General features: G+C 54.1%; 3 protein-coding genes across 4 annotated transcripts; 1 reads left to right on the top strand and 2 right to left on the bottom strand.

The window, feature by feature from the left end:
- Position 1: 1 nt before the first annotated feature.
- Positions 2 to 7,007, bottom strand: CCDC142 (coiled-coil domain containing 142). Of its 2 annotated transcripts, XM_059942527.1 has the most exons (9): positions 5,121 to 7,006; positions 4,749 to 4,835; positions 4,520 to 4,669; positions 4,249 to 4,379; positions 4,063 to 4,176; positions 1,228 to 1,342; positions 835 to 1,012; positions 510 to 709; positions 2 to 348 (listed from the first exon to the last, which is right to left on the bottom strand). In XM_059942527.1, the coding sequence occupies exons 1-9, from the start codon at positions 6,181 to 6,183 to the stop codon at positions 92 to 94; spliced, it is 2,295 nt and encodes a 764-aa protein (XP_059798510.1). In that variant the 5' UTR covers positions 6,184 to 7,006; the 3' UTR covers positions 2 to 91. The 2 variants fall into 2 exon arrangements, with proteins under 2 accessions (XP_059798510.1, XP_059798511.1); XM_059942528.1 differs by lacking the exon at positions 835 to 1,012 and having other exon boundaries at positions 149 to 348; positions 5,121 to 7,007.
- TTC31 (tetratricopeptide repeat domain 31) lies at positions 5,795 to 11,860 on the top strand. The gene is made up of 4 exons (XM_059943512.1): positions 5,795 to 6,486; positions 10,136 to 10,219; positions 10,658 to 10,728; positions 11,647 to 11,860. The coding sequence occupies exons 1-4, from the start codon at positions 6,310 to 6,312 to the stop codon at positions 11,858 to 11,860; spliced, it is 546 nt and encodes a 181-aa protein (XP_059799495.1). The 5' UTR covers positions 5,795 to 6,309.
- Positions 11,861 to 16,960: 5,100 nt separating this feature from the next.
- On the bottom strand, positions 16,961 to 18,856 carry LBX2 (ladybird homeobox 2). The gene is made up of 2 exons (XM_059942478.1): positions 18,508 to 18,856; positions 16,961 to 17,473 (listed from the first exon to the last, which is right to left on the bottom strand). Exons 1-2 carry the CDS (start codon positions 18,710 to 18,712, stop codon positions 17,088 to 17,090), a joined length of 591 nt encoding a protein of 196 aa, XP_059798461.1. The 5' UTR covers positions 18,713 to 18,856; the 3' UTR covers positions 16,961 to 17,087.
- Positions 18,857 to 19,386: the final 530 nt, after the last annotated feature.

Here is a 19,386-nt window from a genome sequence, read left to right as displayed (position 1 = left end):
ATCCCAATTAGGCTTCTTTAATATGCATTTCTAAATGTCTCGGCTTTTTCATACAGAGATAGGGAGTTCTGACGGGCTCTGATTAGGGTCCTTAGGATTCAGAACTGGTGCTCAGGCAGGAAAGAAAAGGTAAGTGCCTGCGGGGATGCTGATGCTGCCTCAGGGCAAGCCAGGCCTGCTGATTTCCTACCAGGTAAGCCTCAGGGCTAGGTCCTTCTCCCCACAGTGTGCTTAGCAGCTGAGCTGTCTGGGCTGGGAGTGCTCCAGGTCGAAGAGGGGGCTCCAAGCTCTCCAGGCTGTTGAGGCTGCTGCTGGGCAATTCCATGGTCTGGACCTCATTACATGCACCTGGTAAGGCAGGAGTGGAAGGCAGGTGGCTGGCGGTGTATGTGTGTGGGAGGTGGGGTACACGCAGAAGCCAGATCAATGATGAGGATGGGGGATGCGGCACATAAAGTTATGAGCTAGGGGCAAAGAGAGCCTGGAGTTGGGGAGGGAGAGTGACTCACAGCAACAGGGAGGCCCCCTGTGGACTTGAGTCTTGGGCAGGGGCTGCTGCAACAGACACAGCAGGGCGCCGTCCAGCCGCTGGAAGATGCTGAGCGTGAACAGAGTCTGGCGAAGTTCTGGGGACAGGCCCCACTGCTCCTCCTCCAGCAACTCCCTGACCACTCCAAAGTCTTGTCTGAGCTGCAGCGCCCCCTGCAGGCTGAAGGCCAAGGTACAGTGTGGCCACCTGACCCTCCTGCCTCTCCGAACCGCTCTGCCCCACCCATCCCCTCCCTTTTTTTCAGTTCCATTCATCCCCCTGCCACGGCCTCCTTTTCTCCCCACCTGAACCGGATCCCGTGGGTGAGGATGTGGTCAAGCCAGGCACCCAGGATGGCAGTCAGTGCCTGGCTGAGGGCAGGGGCCTGGGCTTGGTGTGGCAGTCCTTGCAGTCCTTGCAACACAGGCTCCAGTACCCTGCGGACCACCAACCCAGCATACTCACTAGGGATACTGGGAAGTTCTGGAGTGAGAGAAGAGAAAGGACAGGATATGAGGCTAGGGAGATCCATCAAGCCCCTAATGGAGCATTTGGGGGAAGAGGGTAGTATTTCAGGGTGAGGGGACACAGAAGGTGAGGACAGGATGGAGACAAAGGAGTGGAGCCAGGATTTGGAGGGGCCAGGACACTGTTACCCCCTGAGAAGCCTGGAAGGGAACGCTGGGATGAGGACTTACCAGGACAGAGACGATGCCGCCAGTACCGACCCCGTGGCATGTGGAGTTCGAAGTCCTGTGTGGCTCGTTTATGACATTCTTGAAAAAAGAGACTTAGTGACTCTTCAGACAGGAGCTGTGGGGATAAGGAGAAAGTAAAAGGGGCCTATCTCTGAGGGACTTGTCAAGTTATATGCTCTTCTAAATCTGAGGTGTTTAACCTGGCATCCATAAAGCCCCAGAACAGAATTGTATGCATAATTGTATGGGCTTGGGCATTTTCTGAGGAGAGATACTATAGCTTTTATTGGGTTTTCCAAGAGGTCTGGACCGAGAAGAGATTATGGACACTTGCCCTAAGATTACCCTGCTCTCCTCAGCTTGGTTCAGAGGATGGAAATCCTCCATGTTAATTTTGTTCCATAGGAACGTTAATAGGAAAAAAAAAAAGGGAGACACCCTCACCACCGCCAATGTTCAAAAGCAGATGCTAGAGAGAGGTCTGCATGATCTGCAGACAGGCAAAGGCTGAAGAAAGAAAAGGGAATTGTACGATCTGTCTGTCATCTATAAAAGGGAGGCAAGAACTGCATGTAGACCAGGAGCAATGAATATAACTTTCTAAGATTCAGGAACCTTTGGAATGTCCTCACACTGAATATTCTTTGTAGCCACTTCCATTTCTCCAGAGCATTGTAACCCACAAAGCAAGAAAAGGCCCATGTGCTGGTTTGGTTTCTTTGGTTTGATAGGTTTTGTTTTTGGAGGGGGAGAAGACAGCAAAAAGGAGGGGTCTCTACAGCCCATCTAAGAGAAGAACGCAAGAAGTGGGGTGTGTAGTGGCAGGTCTAAGGAAAAGGTGACTGTATGCCTGAGAGCCTGAAGAGAGGAAAGGACCTGGCGGGGGCCAGACTTGGTGGGAGAGAGCCCATGTGGCTCCTGATACATGGGCTCTCTCCCACCAAGTCTAAATCCAAACTCTTCTTCTCTTATCCCAAACACCAGAACCCCCTTCTTCCTTATATATAACAAAGAAATTACTCTTTTGTCAACTGACATTTGTTAGGAAATTCTGCACTCAACACTCAGAAAATACAAGGTCACACTATGGGACAGTATTTTCTGTGGGACATTACAGTCCAGCTGAGGAGAAAACTCACATCTGATTCTTCTTTTTCATCCCAGTGCCATATGTGGTAGAATGCCCAGAGCAGATGCCCAGTAGTGCAGTCACCAGGCAGAGAAGCAAGGCATGAAACTGCTTTGGACAGTGTTTGGTTCACATGATGAGCACACTGTCCCTGCCCCTTTTGCTCTGTTCTCACTGCAACTACCAAGAGCTGGACCCTTCTCATATTATGTCTCCCCACCTCCCTTCTATCCTGACCTCTATAGCTGGATCAAACTCTACCACTGTCTTCACTGTTCCCCTCCTGCTCTTACAATGGCTCCCTATCACTTATGAGATAAAGTCCAAAATCTGTGGGCTGGTGTTCAGTGCCCTCCACAACTTGATGACAACCTACTCCTTCACAATCCTCCACCCCCACCCTTGAGATGCACATGCGAGGGCAAGTGTATGCTCATGTACACACACACACACACACACACACACACACACACAGGGAGCTTCTGCTTTGGTCAGACCATCTCGCCAGTACTCCCCCAAGGAACTATGAACTTCCCACATCCAGTAACCCCTGCTGCTCCTCTGAGGATGCCCAGCCACCAGCTTGAGCCACAGAGCCTGTAAGGAGCTTCTGTTACCATGTGTCCACCAAGGCGTTCCCTCCCCAGAGCTCCCACAACCGTCACTGTCCACCCTACTCATGAAAAGCCTGTTCTGGGACATGCTGAGTTGAAAGAGGCAGCAGTAAATTGAGGTATAAATGCCCAACAGGCAGATGCAGATGGTGGATTAGGGCTAAACTGGGGGGGTCTACAGCACCAAGGCACTGTGGAATGCAGAGAGAAAAGGAGCAGAGGGGCAGGGACTGAACTCTACAGCGACGCCCCTATTCAGGGCAAAGAGCAGACATTTGGGCAGGAAGAGAAAACAAAAAGCAGAGAGACATCATCCATAGTAGGAACAGATACTGTGTAAAATGGGGAAAAATTAGAAGTATAATAGTTTAATTCATAAATTTAGAAGAAAATAAGAAAATATTAGAAGAAACAGCCAAGAGTGGATGAAAGTTACTACTGTGGAACAAGGATCAGAAATCGAAGTTGGGGAGGGGCAATTAAAGTGCTATTTTTTCATTAGACGCCTTCTAAAATATTTTATTTCAGTTTTAATAAAAATACAAATGATACTTTTAGAAAACAGGAGAAACATCAAAAACTAGTAAATAAAAGGAAAAGTCAATCATTTATCTTGCTTTTTCTCTACAAATTATACCTCAAAGTAACCAAGTAATTTATGAGGGCAAGTTTCACTTTATAAGAGTAATCCAACTAATAATGAAGAAGGAATGATAGAATTGGAATGTCACCACCTTGCACCCTCTAATGAAATAACGGATATAGACAATGATCATCAATCATCAGTGGCTGTTAACATCACAAAATGAGAGCCTGACATGGGAGTTGGGGGTGGGATATATAAGTGAAATAAAATTGACCATGAGTTGATGATTATTAAAGCCTCAGTGGTAGGAATATGGTGGTCCATTATACTCTTCTCTCTACTTTTGTATTTTTTTGAAATTTTCCATAATAAAGAGAGGACAAAAAGTGAAGAGCAAGAAAAGATAAATTTAGCGGCGATTCCAAGGCACTGAGTTGTTCTACCACCACCACAACCACCCCACCAACCCCAAAGCTGGCCCCTGGCAGGTCGCCTGCTCTCCTTACCTGGATCTGTGCAGTCAGCTTCTGGATCTCCAGACCCAGCTGCTGCTCCACCTCCAGGGCCAAGCTTTCCTCTGAGGCCAGGCTGGACAAAGCTTCTGCCTCATATAATAGAGGCTTTGGCAGAAACAGGGAGTGAGATCCGAGCCCAGCCCAGGATGCTCCCCTCCCCATTCCCTAGCTACTCACAGGTAAATCCTTCTGGATCAGGAGCAGGAAGGAACCTGGGGCCCACGCTGCCAGATGCTGCTGAGTTCTGCCCCAAAACCAGAGCAAGGTGGTCTGCAGGGTACAGAGCCCCAGGGAAAGGGGGGCAGGACCTGGGGAGAGGAGGGACAGAGTATCTGAAGGGCCACGGAACACCTTTGGAGGAGGCAGGCTTCAGAACAGATTAAGGAATAAAGGAGATAGATATCCTCAGCTGTTCTCTTATCCCCCCATCCCCAATACCTTGTCTCACCTGGAGGCCGGCAGAGGAGCAGTCCTGACCTGGGTTCTCGAAGGGCATCCAAGAGAGGAGGGAAGAGCTGTTGCAAAAGTTCAGTGGTTTGAGAGGATGAGGGAAGGCTGCTCTGATTTCCACTAGCAGATCCCAAGGCCTGGCAGAAGCCTGAAGATGAGGGGGTGTGGTTTGATAAGGAAGGAGCAGTCTGGGGCTTGTGTCACTGCCATTGCCCCTTCCTTCTCACCTTGATCCCAGCTCCAGGTAAGAGACTGATGAATTAGGTTGTGACACAAAGAAGCCAGCTCCTTCTCACACTCCTGAGGCAGTGATGCTAGTGGGAGAAATGACTGGAGCCTGAAAACAGGGTCCCTCTTTTGCCCAACACTGCCCCCACTCAATGATGGGGGAAGAGGGGAGGCTTCCCCCAAGACTCAAGGCTGGCATGGAAAGCAAGACTTTGCCTTGAAAGCCCAGAAGCTATAGCCTGAACCCCCAGGGGTGGGGTGGGGTATGTTCATTCTAAAGAGCCTGTTTTTGTAGTTAGGTGGCAAGTGAGTGAGGTGAATACAGAAGAGATCCCAGCCTTCCCAAACACCCACCCAGGCCCATCACTCACCCTGACCCAGTGCCTGACTCAGCTGTTGTGCCGCTGCCCTGGGGTCCCTCCAGGGTCCTAGACTTAGGTCCAGACTCTGAGCACAGGCTGCCCACAGCATGGTCCAGTACTGGCTCCACAGGGCCCCCGCCCCTCCAAGCCCCAGTCCACTGCTGGCTGAACCCGTCACGCCCCCCATCAGGCCCAGTAGCCCTGGCAGCAGCTCCCGCTCCTCTTGGCACCGCCTGCGGAGCTGGTCCCTCAAGTCGGATCCCCTGAGCGCCTCATCCAGCCAACCTGCCACCTGGCAACCCCGCTCCCCCGCCAGGAGGCGGAGCACACGGGCCGGGGGATAAGGGCGCGCTGCCCCTGGAACGTAGCTCAAGGCTTTTCCTTGCAGCTGGTGGTAGGCGGGAAGTGCCAGCAGCAGGTCGGCGATTTGGGACGATAGGCCCGGGCTGGCGGGCGCCTGGCCCAGAGCCCGAAGCTGCATCTCCATAGTAGCATCCAGGCGCTGGGCGGCTAGTCCGACGGAGCGTGCCAGGGGTAGCGACTCGGGTGTCTCCTGAAGGCCGCTTCGCAGGACCGCGCCTCCGGAAGGGTGCGCCAGCAGGTCGCGGCACAGCTGAGGCAAGTGGCCGGGGGATGGAGCGCCGGGACTCAGGATCCTCAGGAGGCGCACGGTCGCCTGTAGGTGGCGGGCGCAGTCCTGGGCTTGGAGGAGCTCCTGCCGCTCGTGGTGCAGCCGCAGCAACACCGCCCGAAGACGCTGCAGCGCTGGAGGGGTCGGGCCACCAGCTGCCGGCTCCCGCCCCCAGTCCACAGCGCCAGCCTCACGGTGCTCTCCTGCGTCCGCCGGCACCGCCCACCACGGCTGCCCTCTCGGACTTCCGCCGGGCCGTGGGTCCAGGCAGGGGATGCTTCGGGCAGCCGGCAGCCGCAGCCAGCCACGAACGTCCCGGCGGAGAGCGCCTGCCCGCTTTCTCCGCCACTGCTTCTCCTCAGCGCCCCTGGGCTGCGCCCGTAACGGCGGCACGGTAGCCAGCGGAGGCAGAAGGCCACCAGAGCGAGACGCTTGGGCCATGGGACAGCTTGTCCGGAACGAAGCTAACGATTCCCACCTCCCCGTACTGCTCAACGCCTGCCGCAGCCGGGGCTCCGCCCCTTTCCCGGAGCCGTCATCTCTGGCCCGGGAGCCGCCGGGACCGTCATGCACTCTCTCGCGCTCCGTAAGCGGAGGCTTCTGCCCCCAACAAAGATGGCTGCCTACTCTGTCCTACTCTGCCCTTCGGCCGGTGTCGAATGCCAGACTTTCACTTTCGGGTCACTGTTGACGGGGATGGCGCCGATTCCGAAGACCGTGGGGCTGGTCAAGCTAGGTAAGCAGGTGAGACAAGACCGGAGGGGGTCCAGGAGGACTGGGGCAGCCCCAATTAGATCTGTTTTCAGTAGGATTTTGTGCTTCACGCGATGGGCAGAGGGCTCCAGCTCACCTACCCCGAGGCCCCTAGACGCGCCGCCGCCTTCTTTTCCTATATACTGTCCTCTGCGGCCCGGCTGCCCGCTGGGGGTCGCTGCTGTCCCCAAACTCTGCAAGGAATTCGGTCCTGAGGACTACGGCGACGAGGTTAAAAGGACTCCTTAAGAATTTCTTGGTGATCCAGGGGTTAGGACTCCGCGCTTTCACTGCCGAGGCCAGGGATCAGTACCTGGTCTGGGAACTAAGATCTCGCAAGCCTCGCGGCGCGGCCAAAAAAACCAAAACAAAACATAACTCTTAGCTGCTCTTCGGCCCGTTCCCTTTACGGTCACGCCTCTTTTCAACCTTCCGTGTTGAGCCCTGCCCCGGCCCGGCGCCGCGCGGGGCTCCACCAGGGCTTTGGAGAGACGTAACTGTGGGCCCTACTGCCAAGAAACGCAACGCAAGTGGAGGCGGGGCGGGGACGACTCAACGGTGATAAATGCTTGAAGTGGGCAGGATGGGGCAGACGAGGGTCTCTTAGTTGAGGATTGGGGAGTGCGTAGGAGTTGCTTGGGGAAAGATATTATCAACAGAGGGAACAGTGTGAGCAAAGACACTAAAGCAAGGAAACGTTGAGAACTTCACTGAAGTGAGACCTTAGTTATGGGTTTGAGAGAAGAGGCGAGCAAGAGGGCAGCAAGTGGTTTGAAAGTCCTGGTCTGGCACATGGGTTTGGATGTCCTGAAGGAGGTGGTAGGGTTATAGAGGGAGGGACAGGATCAGATTTGGAAGCACTGAGAAGCTATACTTCCAACTGCTACCTGGTTATCTCTAAAACCAAACTCAACAAGTCCAGAAGTTAATTCATCATCTTTGCAAATTCGTTGCGTTTCCTCTCATCTTAATCTTGGTTAATAACACAAACTTCCATCCAGTTGCTTAATTCAGAAATCTGAGAATCATTCTACATATTCCTCCCCTTTTCTTTACCTCACCCGTGTAGTCAGTCACAAAATCTACTTCTGAAGTGTCTCTTCAATCAAATCTATTATTTCCATTCCTACTTCTGCTGCCACTACCTTAGTTCAAGAACTCATTCTTTCTGGCCTGAACAGTTCTAATGACCTGCTAACTAAACATTTCACCCCTAGACTCATCTCTTTCCCCAGTACAATTTCATTTGAGCATTTCGCTTCCCAGATTAGATCCACTTCCATCACTAACAGGACAAAGTGCAAACTCACTGGATCACACAGTGTTCTTCAGGCACAGCTCCTGGTTGCATCTCTATTACAATAGCCTCCTCACCCATCTCTCTGCCTTTGCTCATTCAGCACACACTTATTAAGCACCAACTATGTACTGAACGCTGTTTTAGGCACTGGGAAGAAAGCAGTAAACCAAACAGACAAAAATCCCTATAGTCAATGAATTAGCAGTGTCTAGTGGGGGCAGCCAGTCAACAAATAAACGATATAGTATGTCAAATATGAGAAGTGCAAAGGAAAATAAAGCAAGAAGAAGGATAGGGAATACTGAATGGAACTGAGAGGTTTTGCTTTTTAAAGGGAGTGGTCAGAGAAGTCCTCCCTCAGAAGATTTAAGCAGGGATCTGAAGGGGATGAAGGAGTGAGCCATTCACTGGGGAAAGAGGATTCCAGGCAGATGAAGTAACAAATACAAAAGCCCTGAAATGGGAGCACACTTGGTGCACTGTAGGAACTTCAAAAGAGACCACTGCAGTTGGAGGAGGGCGAGAGGGTAGGAGATGATTTCATGAAGAGATTGGGTGGCCAGATCATGTGTGGCCAGGTAGTGAATTAAGAGAGTAGTATAGACTGTGTTTTGGGGAGAGGTAGAAGGTCAAGGCAGTCCTTTTTTTGTTTGTTTTTAAAGATGGCTTACACTAACTAAGGAAACAATCCTCATTAGAACCACAGAATGTACAGGCCAAGCCTTGAAGAGTCTTGCCTCATTTTGTGAATGAGGAAGCTGAGGTCCAGAGAGGTTAAATGACTTGTCCAAAATCAAACAGCCCAGTAGTGGCAGAGCCAGAACTAAGATGCAAGCAGCTGTGCTCCAGCACAGTGTTCTCTCCGGTTCTATGCTACCTGGCTAATTAAGAGAGCAATAAAAAGCAATGAATAATAAGGTTTTAAATTATATAACACAGGCTATGTTAATGCAGCTTGGTTGAGTGAGGGCAGACATAACTGGAAATGAAAGGGTCTGGGAAGGCTTTGTGGGGAGATGGAATTTGAACTCTTCAAGGTGAGGCAAGTTGTGGTGAGAAAGAAGCTCAGAGCCAGGAGGGATTTGAGGACAGCTGGGGGAAGACCCCAAGGCTGGAAGGAGCCTGGTGGCAGAGGGAGGACGGCAGCTAAGTAGGAGAGGATTGCAAGGGGAAACTGGAAAGGTCAGCCAAGGAGCTTTTTGGAAGGCTCTGAATCCCAGGCTAGACTCAATCCTGCCTGTGGCCCTGGCAGTGGGGGATTACTGGAAAATTCTGAGTAGGGGAGTAATTGCTGAGAGCTTGGTTTGGGGGAGAAACAGATAAAGTGCAGGGGAGAGGCCAGCCAGGAACTGTGGCACTCATTTAGGCGTTGAGGTAGCCCCAGGGTGGATTATATGGGGGTGTTCATATTCAAGGATATGGCAGGGGACACCGCTGGAAGAGCAGGAAAGAGGGCTCCATTTCAGGGGCATCAGTGTGGCTGACCTAATGACAGGATGTCAGAGAAGCCTGTACTGAATGCCACCCTCAGCTCTTGGGAAGGCAGGAGAGTTAGTGAAGGAGGTGATACATGTGAAAGTCAGGAGCAGCGTGTTCTGAGGTGCTGAGCAGGGAGAGGTCGGCCAGTAAGGTTTTCCAGGCTGGGTGGCTGGTTAGTGGTTGCCGTGGTGGAGCGGTCAACCCAGCCAAGCTCCTTGCTCTCTCCCAGAGTTCCCCACAACACCAACCTAATCTCCCCTCCCCTCCCCCTCCCAGGACATAGTGGATTTTCTTTGGCGGCCTGTGGAGAATGATCCCCATGGCCTGCATCGGATCCGTGTGGGTGGGAGCAGCAGGCGGCTGCAGCTGTGTCACCATGGTGGGGAGTGCAGGGGCCGGGCCCAGGCTGGTACCCTGGGTCGGGGGGTTGGCTTTCAGATGCTCCTCTTTCTCATGTTCTTTCTTTCCCTTCTCTTTCTCCCTCCTGACAGATTCCCTCCAGACCATTTCTGTTATGAGGGGGAAACTACTGGACAGAATGACAAGGCCAAGGAGGCTGAGAGACTGGGCACCTACTGTGGTCTCCAAAAGTCCTTCCTATACCCTCCACGAGGGTCTAAGCCCTGCCCTCAAAGCCCTTGTGCCTCAGCATCCTGCCTCAGTGACTCAGACAACCTGCTTCAGGTGGCCATGCCTCAGAGGCTCCTGCTGACTGAAGAGATGAGACTCCAGTTCTCCCAGTCCCCAAATTCCCATGTCTATATTCTCTCCTAATCTGGATCTTCCAAGATTCGTTCATACTGCTTACCTCCCTTTCGCTTTCTCTCTCTCTTTTCCTGCCACCTGCCCTTCCTCCTCCAGGAAGCCAGCCGCCTGGCTGAGGAGCTGGTGTCTGAGCAGGAGCGCACGAAACAGAAAGCAGAGAAGAAACGACTTAAAAAGAAGGTAGCTGGAGGGCAGAAGGGGTGGGAGCCCAGAGGGACTCGGGGGAGGGAAGAGGAGAGAACTCTAGATGGCCAGGGGGTCCCATGGGGCTCAGGGACTGGAGGGTCTCCTGGAGGCCATTTGGTGCAGTGGTTCTGGAGTCACACTATGCTGTCTGGGCTGGAATCTGCCTTCTTACTATGAGCCCTCTGCCTGGTGACTGTCTTATCTGCTTTTTCACCTGTAAAACGAGGATGACAACAAAACCTACCTCGTAGAGCTGCAAGGATTAAATGAGATAGTGTATGCAAAGCTCTTAGTACGGTACCATGGCATGTAATATATATTGTCCACATGAAGAATTGGTCTCAGGATACAAACTGTGTGTGTGTATGTGTGTGGGTGTTTAAGTATAGTGCTCAAAATACATCTTCGTCTTCCTCGTCATTGTTATTACAGCGTCAAAAGGATCAGAAGCGAAGGGAGCGTTTGGAGCAGGATGGCAGGGAGTCCAACGCGAATGTCTACAGGCAGGTACTAAGAGCACCAGGTGCCAGGAGGTGGGGGCTGGAAAAGCAGGCGATCCCAACTCTGCACCTATTCACCTTCCCTCCAGTCTGAGGCATTGCAGATGGGGATGGGAGCCCCCCCGTCCAGATGTGGGGGCCCAGCTCAGGGACAGTGTTGCGAGGAAGAGGTTGGAGCCGCCTTCCTTCCCTTCATGGTCTCTGCCCACCCTCTCCTCCCACTACTCTAGGACATACCTCATCCCTGCCCCTCCTTAACTTTCCTTTCTGCTCACGGGACTCACTGGATCTATCTAGTACCTTTGTGTCTCTGGCTTTGTGCAAGGTTGGGGATTGGCCCCCCAGTGCCTGCAGAGAAAAGGGACTGAGTCAGGAGCCCCAAGGCAGGAGCTTGGGTCCCCAAGAGAAGATGAGTTAGGAGGAAGGAAGCACTCCAAAAGAAGAGAGCCCCAGGCAGAATCAAGGCAGAGGTGAGGAGGAGGGCAGAAGAACCTCAGCTGGAACCAGTGGAAGGGGTGCCAGAGGGCTCTGGGAAGTTACGCAATCTAAGGGTAGAGGGCAGTGACCAGTAGAAGGAGTTCTCTGGCCCTAGGATTAAGAGACCTGGGATCAAGCTCCATCACTGTCACCCTGACCCGGGGTAGTTTCCTCTGCAAGAAAGTAGGGCTGATGCCATCTTGCAGACCTGTCATGAGGATTACATGAGTTGCCTGATACAAACTGTTTAAACAAAGGAGAAGGATTTGGGAAGGCTGAGGCCTTAAGTCCTGCTTGACTTTGCTTCCCATTCCTAGGCATCTCTAGGATTGCTGGCAGCTGCCTTACAACAGAGCCAGGAGTGAGATTCTTTCTCTCTCCTTCCTCACCCATCCCTCCCTGCGATAGCCCCATCTGAACCTTCCTACCCTCTCTTCTCCCCAGAGTTTGGTACCAGCTTTGCCCAAAATGGTTTCCACCACAAGGCCATGGTCCTCTTCACCCAGGCCTTGAAGCTCAACCCCCGGGACCACCGGTAGGTGGGGGGGTTGGCCTCTGTGCTGGGACGTCAGGGCAAGGCCGGGTGCCAAGGGAGGACCTGGACTTTTGGCCACTTTGTCTTTATCAGGTTATTTGGAAATCGCTCATTCTGCCATGAATGGCCGGGTCAGCCGGTGTGAGCCCTGGCTGATGCCCAGGGTAGCCCTTACTTTGCGGCCTGGCTGGCCCCGGGGCCTCTTCCACCTGGGCAAAGCCTTGATGGGACTGCAGGTAATGGGTCTGAGGTTGGAAGGAGAAGAGGAATTTGAGTGGGATCGGGTGGGGATCAGGTCTACATTTGACATTTTCTAGTTAAGCTACTACCACAATGTCACAATGTTAGTGGTACTCGGAACTGGAGCCAGTTTGGGAAAGGGAGCAGTTTTAAGTTCCCTGACCCCACTGACACCTAAACTTTCCTCTTTCTCATTCCTCTGGGACTGAAGCATTTCGAAGAGGCAGCTGCTGTGTTCCAGGAGACTCTGAGAGGCGGATCCCAGCCTGACGCAGCCTGGGAGCTCCACTTCTGCCTTCTACAACTCACTCTGGTAAGGGGACCAGACCCACTCTCATGCTGAGGGGGAAACAGAGAGAACTGGCCGGGATTGCAACACCAAGTGGTGCTGCCTTCTGCCTCAGACAAATAAGGGGGATGGGCAGGAATGCATGGGATGAGGGGGGCACAGGCAGCACTGCTGGCAGGAGTATAAGGTGCCCCTCCCTCTTCTTTCTCAGCAGGACCAGTGAGGAGGAAGCCCTGGTCCGCCTCTGTCAACTGGATTCCCCTATGCATTTCCCCATGTTGAGCTGGGGCCTTCAGGCCTCCTCTCCCTCAGTTGCCCTGGAAGCACTGCCCCGAGGGCCCCTGGCCTTCTGTCTCCACCCTTGCATTATCCCCCACATCACCTAAGCCACTCCAGCTGGTCCCTCCCCCATACTCAGAGCAGAAGACCCTGTCCTCTCCATTTCCAGGACTCCTCAAAGGGCTGGGGCATCCTGGGACTTGGGCCCCAGCACCTACCTCACACCAGATGAAGGAGGACCTGTCCCTAATAAGGCAAGGCCATGTGTGCATCCCACAGGGATGAAGGACACTGTGTGGTAGCAGTTCACTGCACATTTTGAGACCTGTACTCTAAAACCATGGTTGGGAACATCCCTGGCAGTCATGCCTCTTGCCACAGAGACCTTCTGATGAGAGAAAGGAGCTCTACATCCACTGAAATAGGCTTTCTTTGGTTCTTAAGCAGATGGCTTCTTCTGGGAGCAGTAAGGAAAAATAAAATCCCCCAAGGCTCAAGAAGGGATCTGTACAAAAGTTCAGGTTTTCAGACTATAACAGACCTGGCAGTGGGGGCATTTGAGGCTTGCCCTGCTTCTTGGCCCTGGGGGACTCACTCACCGGCCAGAGCTCTGTGCTCAGGATGGGGTCACAGTAATGAATAAGGCCCAAGTCTCGCCCTTCAGCTTGACAGATGCTCACTTCTTCCTAATCCCAGTTCTTGCCCTGTTTTCTGAAGCCTGAGCTCCTCATGCCCTGTTTCCTGTCCACACTTCTATACATATTCTGACCTCTCCTTTGCCCAATGGTCTGATGCTCCCCTCCTCCCACTGCTAAAAGATTCACCAAGGGTTTGTATTTACCAGCTTACCAGCTCCTGCCTGGAGCTGGCAGAGCCCATACAACTCCAGGTACCTGCACTGCTGGCTCTCCCACTGATGGGGCCTTAGCAGGTACCCAGGCTTCTGCTACTTTGGTCATGGTCTTTCTCCACTCCAGCACTGGGCATTGTAACCAGCCTTTCCCCCATGTGAATTTACTTAATTTTTTCCACCCAGGGTCACTGCCCCTAAAGAAGGCTAAAATCCTCTACTTTCTGAATAAGAATCATGACCTTCTGGTTTCTCCTCTATGAGATCCTGGCAGCTGCTCCTGGCTGGTTCCTCCCTAGCTCTGCCTGGGACTCTCAGCTCATTTAAATGTGGATCTGTAGGGGACTTTTAGGCCTCCAGAATGCCTTTCCTAGAGGAACCATTTATCAGGATGAATGACTCTTGCTGTCCTATGGGTCTTATTCAACACCATTTGCACCTAGAGATAGGAGATGCTGAAGCACCTCTTTATTTAAGGCTGTCCCAAATTCTTTTTATTGTTTATGGTTTCAGGCCCCTTAAATACTGTATGACAGATTGAAGTCTGCCATTACTAGTTGGGTCACCTTCGGCAGATTTCTTAACACCTGTGCTTCAGTTTCCTCATCTGTAAAATGTGGGCAATCGCTACCTCACAGGGCTGTTGTGAGGGCTGAAAGAGAAAGTGTGAGAACCTACCTACCGAAAGCCTGGTACATAGTGGGTGTTAAATAAACTGATTTTTGTCTGCAATTGTCCTACATATTCATGATTCCAACACTGGGAAGAGAAGTACGAGTGAATTGCTGCTTATTTCACAAAATACAGAGTTTGTGGGACTGTGGTTCTCAAAGCGTGGTCCCTGGGCCACCAGCATCAGTGTCACCTGGGAACTTTTTACAAATACAAATTCTCAGGCCCCCTCTAGACCTTCTAAATCAGAAACTGAAAGAGTGGGCCCAACAGTTTGTGTTTCAATAAGCCCTCCCGGTGATCCTGAGGCACCTGACGTTTGGGAAGCTCTGCTCTAGGACCTAGCAGAGGAGACACCCATCCAGGAGGCCATTTTGGTGGGACAGGTTTGAGTTTTGTTTATCCAAGCCTTGATTATAAGAGGTGGTAGCACTGGGCTAGGCTTTAGGAAGCCCTAAGTAGCAGAGAGTTATGGCTCAGAGCCAGTTAACCTGACTGAACCCTACCTTCCTGACTAGAATTATTTGCCCTGGGAGTTCTTTGCTCATGCCTGGCTGGCGGGGGGGTGGGGTTCGGGAGAGGTGGTTGTGTTTGTTTAAGGGGTGATTATATCACAGTGCCTCCATACCAGGCCTGCTCATGTGGCCGTCTTGTTCTGGACTGGGGCTAGGAAGGTAGGACTTACATGCTTTGGGGACTCCACTAGGGCTCCTGGCCCCTCAAAGAAGGGCCACCCACCACTACTGTATGGCATCTTTGCTTTCAGGCTGAGCTGCTCCTTGCTCTTCCAGCCCCTCAAAGAAATGTCCCCGCCCCACTACCTCTTAGACTGTCCTGGACTTGAATCTTTCCCAAGAGCCATAGGACTCCTGGCACCTTGCCTCCACTCTGTCCCACACTCACACTGCTAACTGGTAGGGTTCTGACCCAGCAGCCTGAGTTCTGAGTCCCCGGGGCTGGAAAGCAGAATGACCAAACATTCTGGTTTCCCTGGGACTGAGGGATTCCCAAGGCTGTGGAGCTTTCAGTGCTAAAACTGGGAAAGCCCTGGGCAAACAGGAATGAATTGGTCACCCCAATCTAAAGGTTCCAGAGAGGCAGTCTTTAGAAGGGGATGAAGGGAATACAGATGGAGCCCTGAACAGGAACAAGGGGAGGTATGTGTGTGTTGTATATGTGTACTGTAGAGGCAACACAGGCGCAAAGAATACTTTTTGTATATAATAGGTGACAGATTCTTAGCTCTGTACTAGTAGACATTATCTGTTCCTGTCAATGATGTCATTTTCCTTCCAGTTGCCCAGGGTTTCAAGGTTGTCTTTGACTCCTCCAATCTTTGGTCACTGGAGAGATTACACTGATTCCTGTTTCATAACAACCTTCCTCCCCACTCCCAGTCTGGCCCTGAATTCTCTCTGCTCTTACTTTTTGCAGTGGCCAGAGCTACACTCCTTCCTCAGGCCTGTGCCAGTCACCCTGCACATGCAGCCAGATGAGCCTGCCCTAAACATGGCTCTTATACCCCTCCTCCCTAAAACCTCCAAGAACCATGACATGCTCTGTCTACAGTACAATGCCTAAATTCCTACCTTTGGCTCTTCCCTCTCTCCGCTCTGTGAACACTTCTTTCGGTTAGTAGTCCCAGCCCCCACTTACAAGCTTCATGACATGATCATGGGCTTCTGTGATTTCATTCTCCTTATCCTTAAAATGAAATTAAAGTCTCATCTCATGGGATTTATTGTAAAGATTAATCCATGCAAAGCATTTGGAACTGTGTCTGAAAATGCCAGGTTCGTTTCTGCCTTCCAGCCTTGTTCACCTCCCTGAAATATCCTTTTCTGGGACTTCTACCTGCAACTGAGGCCCTAGCTGACACACACCCCTCCCCCCCACCCCCCAGCGCTGGGTGGATTATTCCCAGAGCATCCTGAGAGTGGGATTGTGGCACCTGAGCATGGGAAGGTCTGAGGAGGGAGGAAGGACTGATAGAGAGAGAGGGGAAGCAGGAAGACCAAGCCTAAGCATGGTCTCCTAAAGATGAACAGGGATGACCGGGCATGGGGGAAGACCTGCATCATGGGGAGTGTTCCTCTTCCCTCCCCATCACATGCAGGAGGATGATTAATTACCAGCGTTAGAAATTAATCCCAGAAATGTCTGCTGGAGGAGGTGGGCTGGGCTCTCTACCCTGCAAGCAGCTACTCTAAGCTCTGCCTCAGCAAGTAGGACCAATCCTTCCCACCCTCCCGCCACCACCATCATCCTGGTGGTGACATTTTCCGCCCAAGTGCGGGGTGGGATGGAGGTCCCAGAAGCAGGGGTATGTCCCCTCTCCCAGAGCTCATCACTTTGCCTGTGTCTCAGCATAGGATTCTCTCTGTGGGGGCGAGGAGAAGGGTCAGGACTCTATTAACAAATGACCTCAGGGTGGGGAAAAAGCAGAGTCAGGCAGGGCGCTGTCACTCTGGGGCCAGTCTATTAGTTAGGTGCAAGGTCTCCCAGGTGGCAGCTGGTCAAACGCCGGGTGGAGACCTGGAACTAAGGCGGCCAGTAGAGGAGGGGTACGCGCCCGCAGCTACCAGAGTCCCATGCCCTTCCCCTCATCCTGTAGTCTCCAGAGCATAAAGCTGACAAGCACCAGCTTTGAAGGCTGGTTGGATGCCTGGGTCCACATCCTGACCTAGGGGTTGTTCTTTCGTAAAATGGGCATAATTATATCACCTACCTTATCGGGTTGCGTGAGGGTTAAAGGAAACATCGGATTTAAAGCGCTCGGCACGGTGCCAAGTACGGAAGCTTCGCAATAATCAGCAGATTTTGCTCTTACTGCTGGGAGCGCCAGGATTGAGGCGTGCTGCGGCGGAGTCTCAACTTTATTCTCAACCATTGGGAAAGGTGGGCGTCTGGACTGTGAGCCGGAAGGGGCCCGGGTCGACACCCTCCCTTTACCCCGGAACCCAGACAGGACGTGGGGGCGCGGAGCCCAGGGCCCCAGAGCCCTGGAGGTGTCTTTGCCTTCAATCGTCCACCTGTATCTCCTCGTCTGACAATTGGGGCCCAGAGTCAGGCCGGGCGGGGCCAGGGCAGAGGCCTGGGGCGGCGTCAGGCAGCGCGAGGCGGCATTGGATTTCGGGGGACAGCGAGCGCAGCGAGGCCAGGTCGGCGCGCATCTCCTCCACGTCGCGCTTGAGCTTGGCTCGCCGGTTCTGGAACCACGTGACGACCTGCGCGTTGGCCAAGCCGAGCCTCGCCGCCAGCCCGTCACGCTCGGACGGTGCCAGGTACTTCTGGAAGACAAAGCGCCGCTCCAGCTCCAGCACCTGCTGCGCGGTGAACGCCGTGCGTGACTTCCGCCGTCTGCGGCCGGCCCGGCCAGGGCCCAGCGCGTCTGGGGCCGCGCGGCCTGCGGGGACAGGGAGGGGGTCAGCCTTCTTCTAGCTTGTGGAAATCAGGCTTCGGTCCGGGAGGAAAAGCGGGGGTGGGGTCAAGCCAGCGATGGGGGGCGTTGGTGCGGAGCGAAAAGACGGACGGGAGCCAGAACCGCTGCCCCTTCCCGAACTTTGCGAGGGGGGAGGGTGGTATTTCAGCCCGGGGGGTGGGGCACAAAGTGGAACCGGCCACTGGGGTACTGGAGGCAGGAGGCTGAGGGTATCTTGCGGGGACTGGGGAGTGGGAGGAGGGCGGGACAAGCCAGAGAACTGGTGCACCGTCAGGCGGTCTAGGGCGGGGCCTTTGAGGCCTTCCGGAGCCCCTGGTGGAGCGGGCTTGCAGGTCTGGGCCGGCACCAGAGGCAGGGGCCGACCATGGTCAGAGTAGGGGCAGCCAGCCGGAATGGTGAGTGTGAGAGAACCTGCACCGTGCCCTTCTTTAGACTCGTGGGTGTCGGGCACTCTCGGCTTATTCTTTTTGGGTGACACGGGCGCCCCCTCCTCGAGCCCAAAAGGGAGAGAGTGGGGGTACAAAGGGAGAGGAAAGACGGAGTCCAGAGTCCCGCGGCCCTTGAGGCTCCAAGGAACTTCTGCTCCTTGCGCCCTCTCGAGAAGAGAGCGGCTTGGAGCGGAGCTCGGTCACCCGGAGAGGCCCGAGCCTCGCCTCCCTGCACTTTCTGCGCCGCCCTTGCCCTAGCTCACTCATTTACAGCCTCCGGGCCAGGCCTTTTGTCTCCTCTCTGGCCTTTCTCTGTCGCGATTGCTCCGCTCAGTTCTCGACAGACTGGCCCTTCCCCTCGGCGCTGGCGGCCTCCAGGAGCGGGCGCGGAGCCTGGGAACTAACGGAGGGGAGGGGAGAAGAGGGAGAGGCAAACCCCGGCACGTGGGCTGAGGGCAGGGTGCGGATTAGGGTAGCGGCCAGTGTGAACGAAGGTTCGAGACCGGGAACCTGGAGGAGAGAAATGGGGAGAAGGCCAAGTCACAGTGAGCGACCTCGCCGGCGCTATACCTTCAGAGGGCTGCGGAGCGTGCCCGTCAAGTACGCGGAAAGTTTTACTAGTCAGCTCCTCCAGCGCGCACAGCGGCGACGTGGGACCTTGGTTCGACTCTGGAAGCTGCGACGCAGAGGGTCCTCGGGGAACCATGCGCGGGCCTAGGATGTCTGCGATGCTGAAGGGTGTCCGGGGTGTCCGGGGCTCGGATCCCGAGCTCATGGCCAGCCGGGCTGTGGCGGTCCCGCCGCCCGCCGCGCTCGGCTCCGCAGCTGCCTGGGCCCCAGCGCGGCTCCCGATCTGGGCCCCCAGCCTCGGACCCGCCCCCCGCGCTGGGCCCGAGCCTCGAATGCCCCTCCTCCTGCGCCCCCACCCCCCAACCCGGCCGGGTCCGCGGTGGGTCTGGAGCTGGTAGACGTCCCGGCAGCGGTATTTCTACCGGGTGGGGAGGTGTGGAGAGAAACCGGAGGAACAACCCGCCGGGCCGCAGGGCTGCTCTGCGCTGCCGGACGCGGCGCAGTGCACACTCGGGCTGGACCCTTCCTGGGCGGCCCCCAGATTCTGTATACCACAGACTCCCCGCCTAGCCGCAGCTCTGGCTCATAAACTCGTCGGCAATAAAATTGCTTTCCCTGGCCCCAACGGCTGGGGATTTGCAAAATTCCGAGAAGGAAGAGCAGAGCTGGCAGTGGTAGGATACCCAGTCTCACCTAGTAAGGACCTCTGTCTCCTGACCTGGCCCCCTCGTTCCGCCCCATCCCTGCGGAACGCTGTTAAATAGGTCGGACGGCTGGAAGTTATTAGCGCGGTGCTGGGGGCTGGGGGACTTGAAACTTGGAAGGACCTGGCCGGGCAGAGCGATTGTAACCGGGAATACTGGGGATGCCATGGGGAAG

The sequence above is a fragment of the Balaenoptera ricei genome, chromosome 13 (genome assembly GCF_028023285.1).
Source record: "Balaenoptera ricei isolate mBalRic1 chromosome 13, mBalRic1.hap2, whole genome shotgun sequence".
NCBI lineage: Eukaryota > Metazoa > Chordata > Mammalia > Artiodactyla > Balaenopteridae > Balaenoptera > Balaenoptera ricei.
This window is presented reverse-complemented; position numbering and strand designations above follow the sequence as displayed.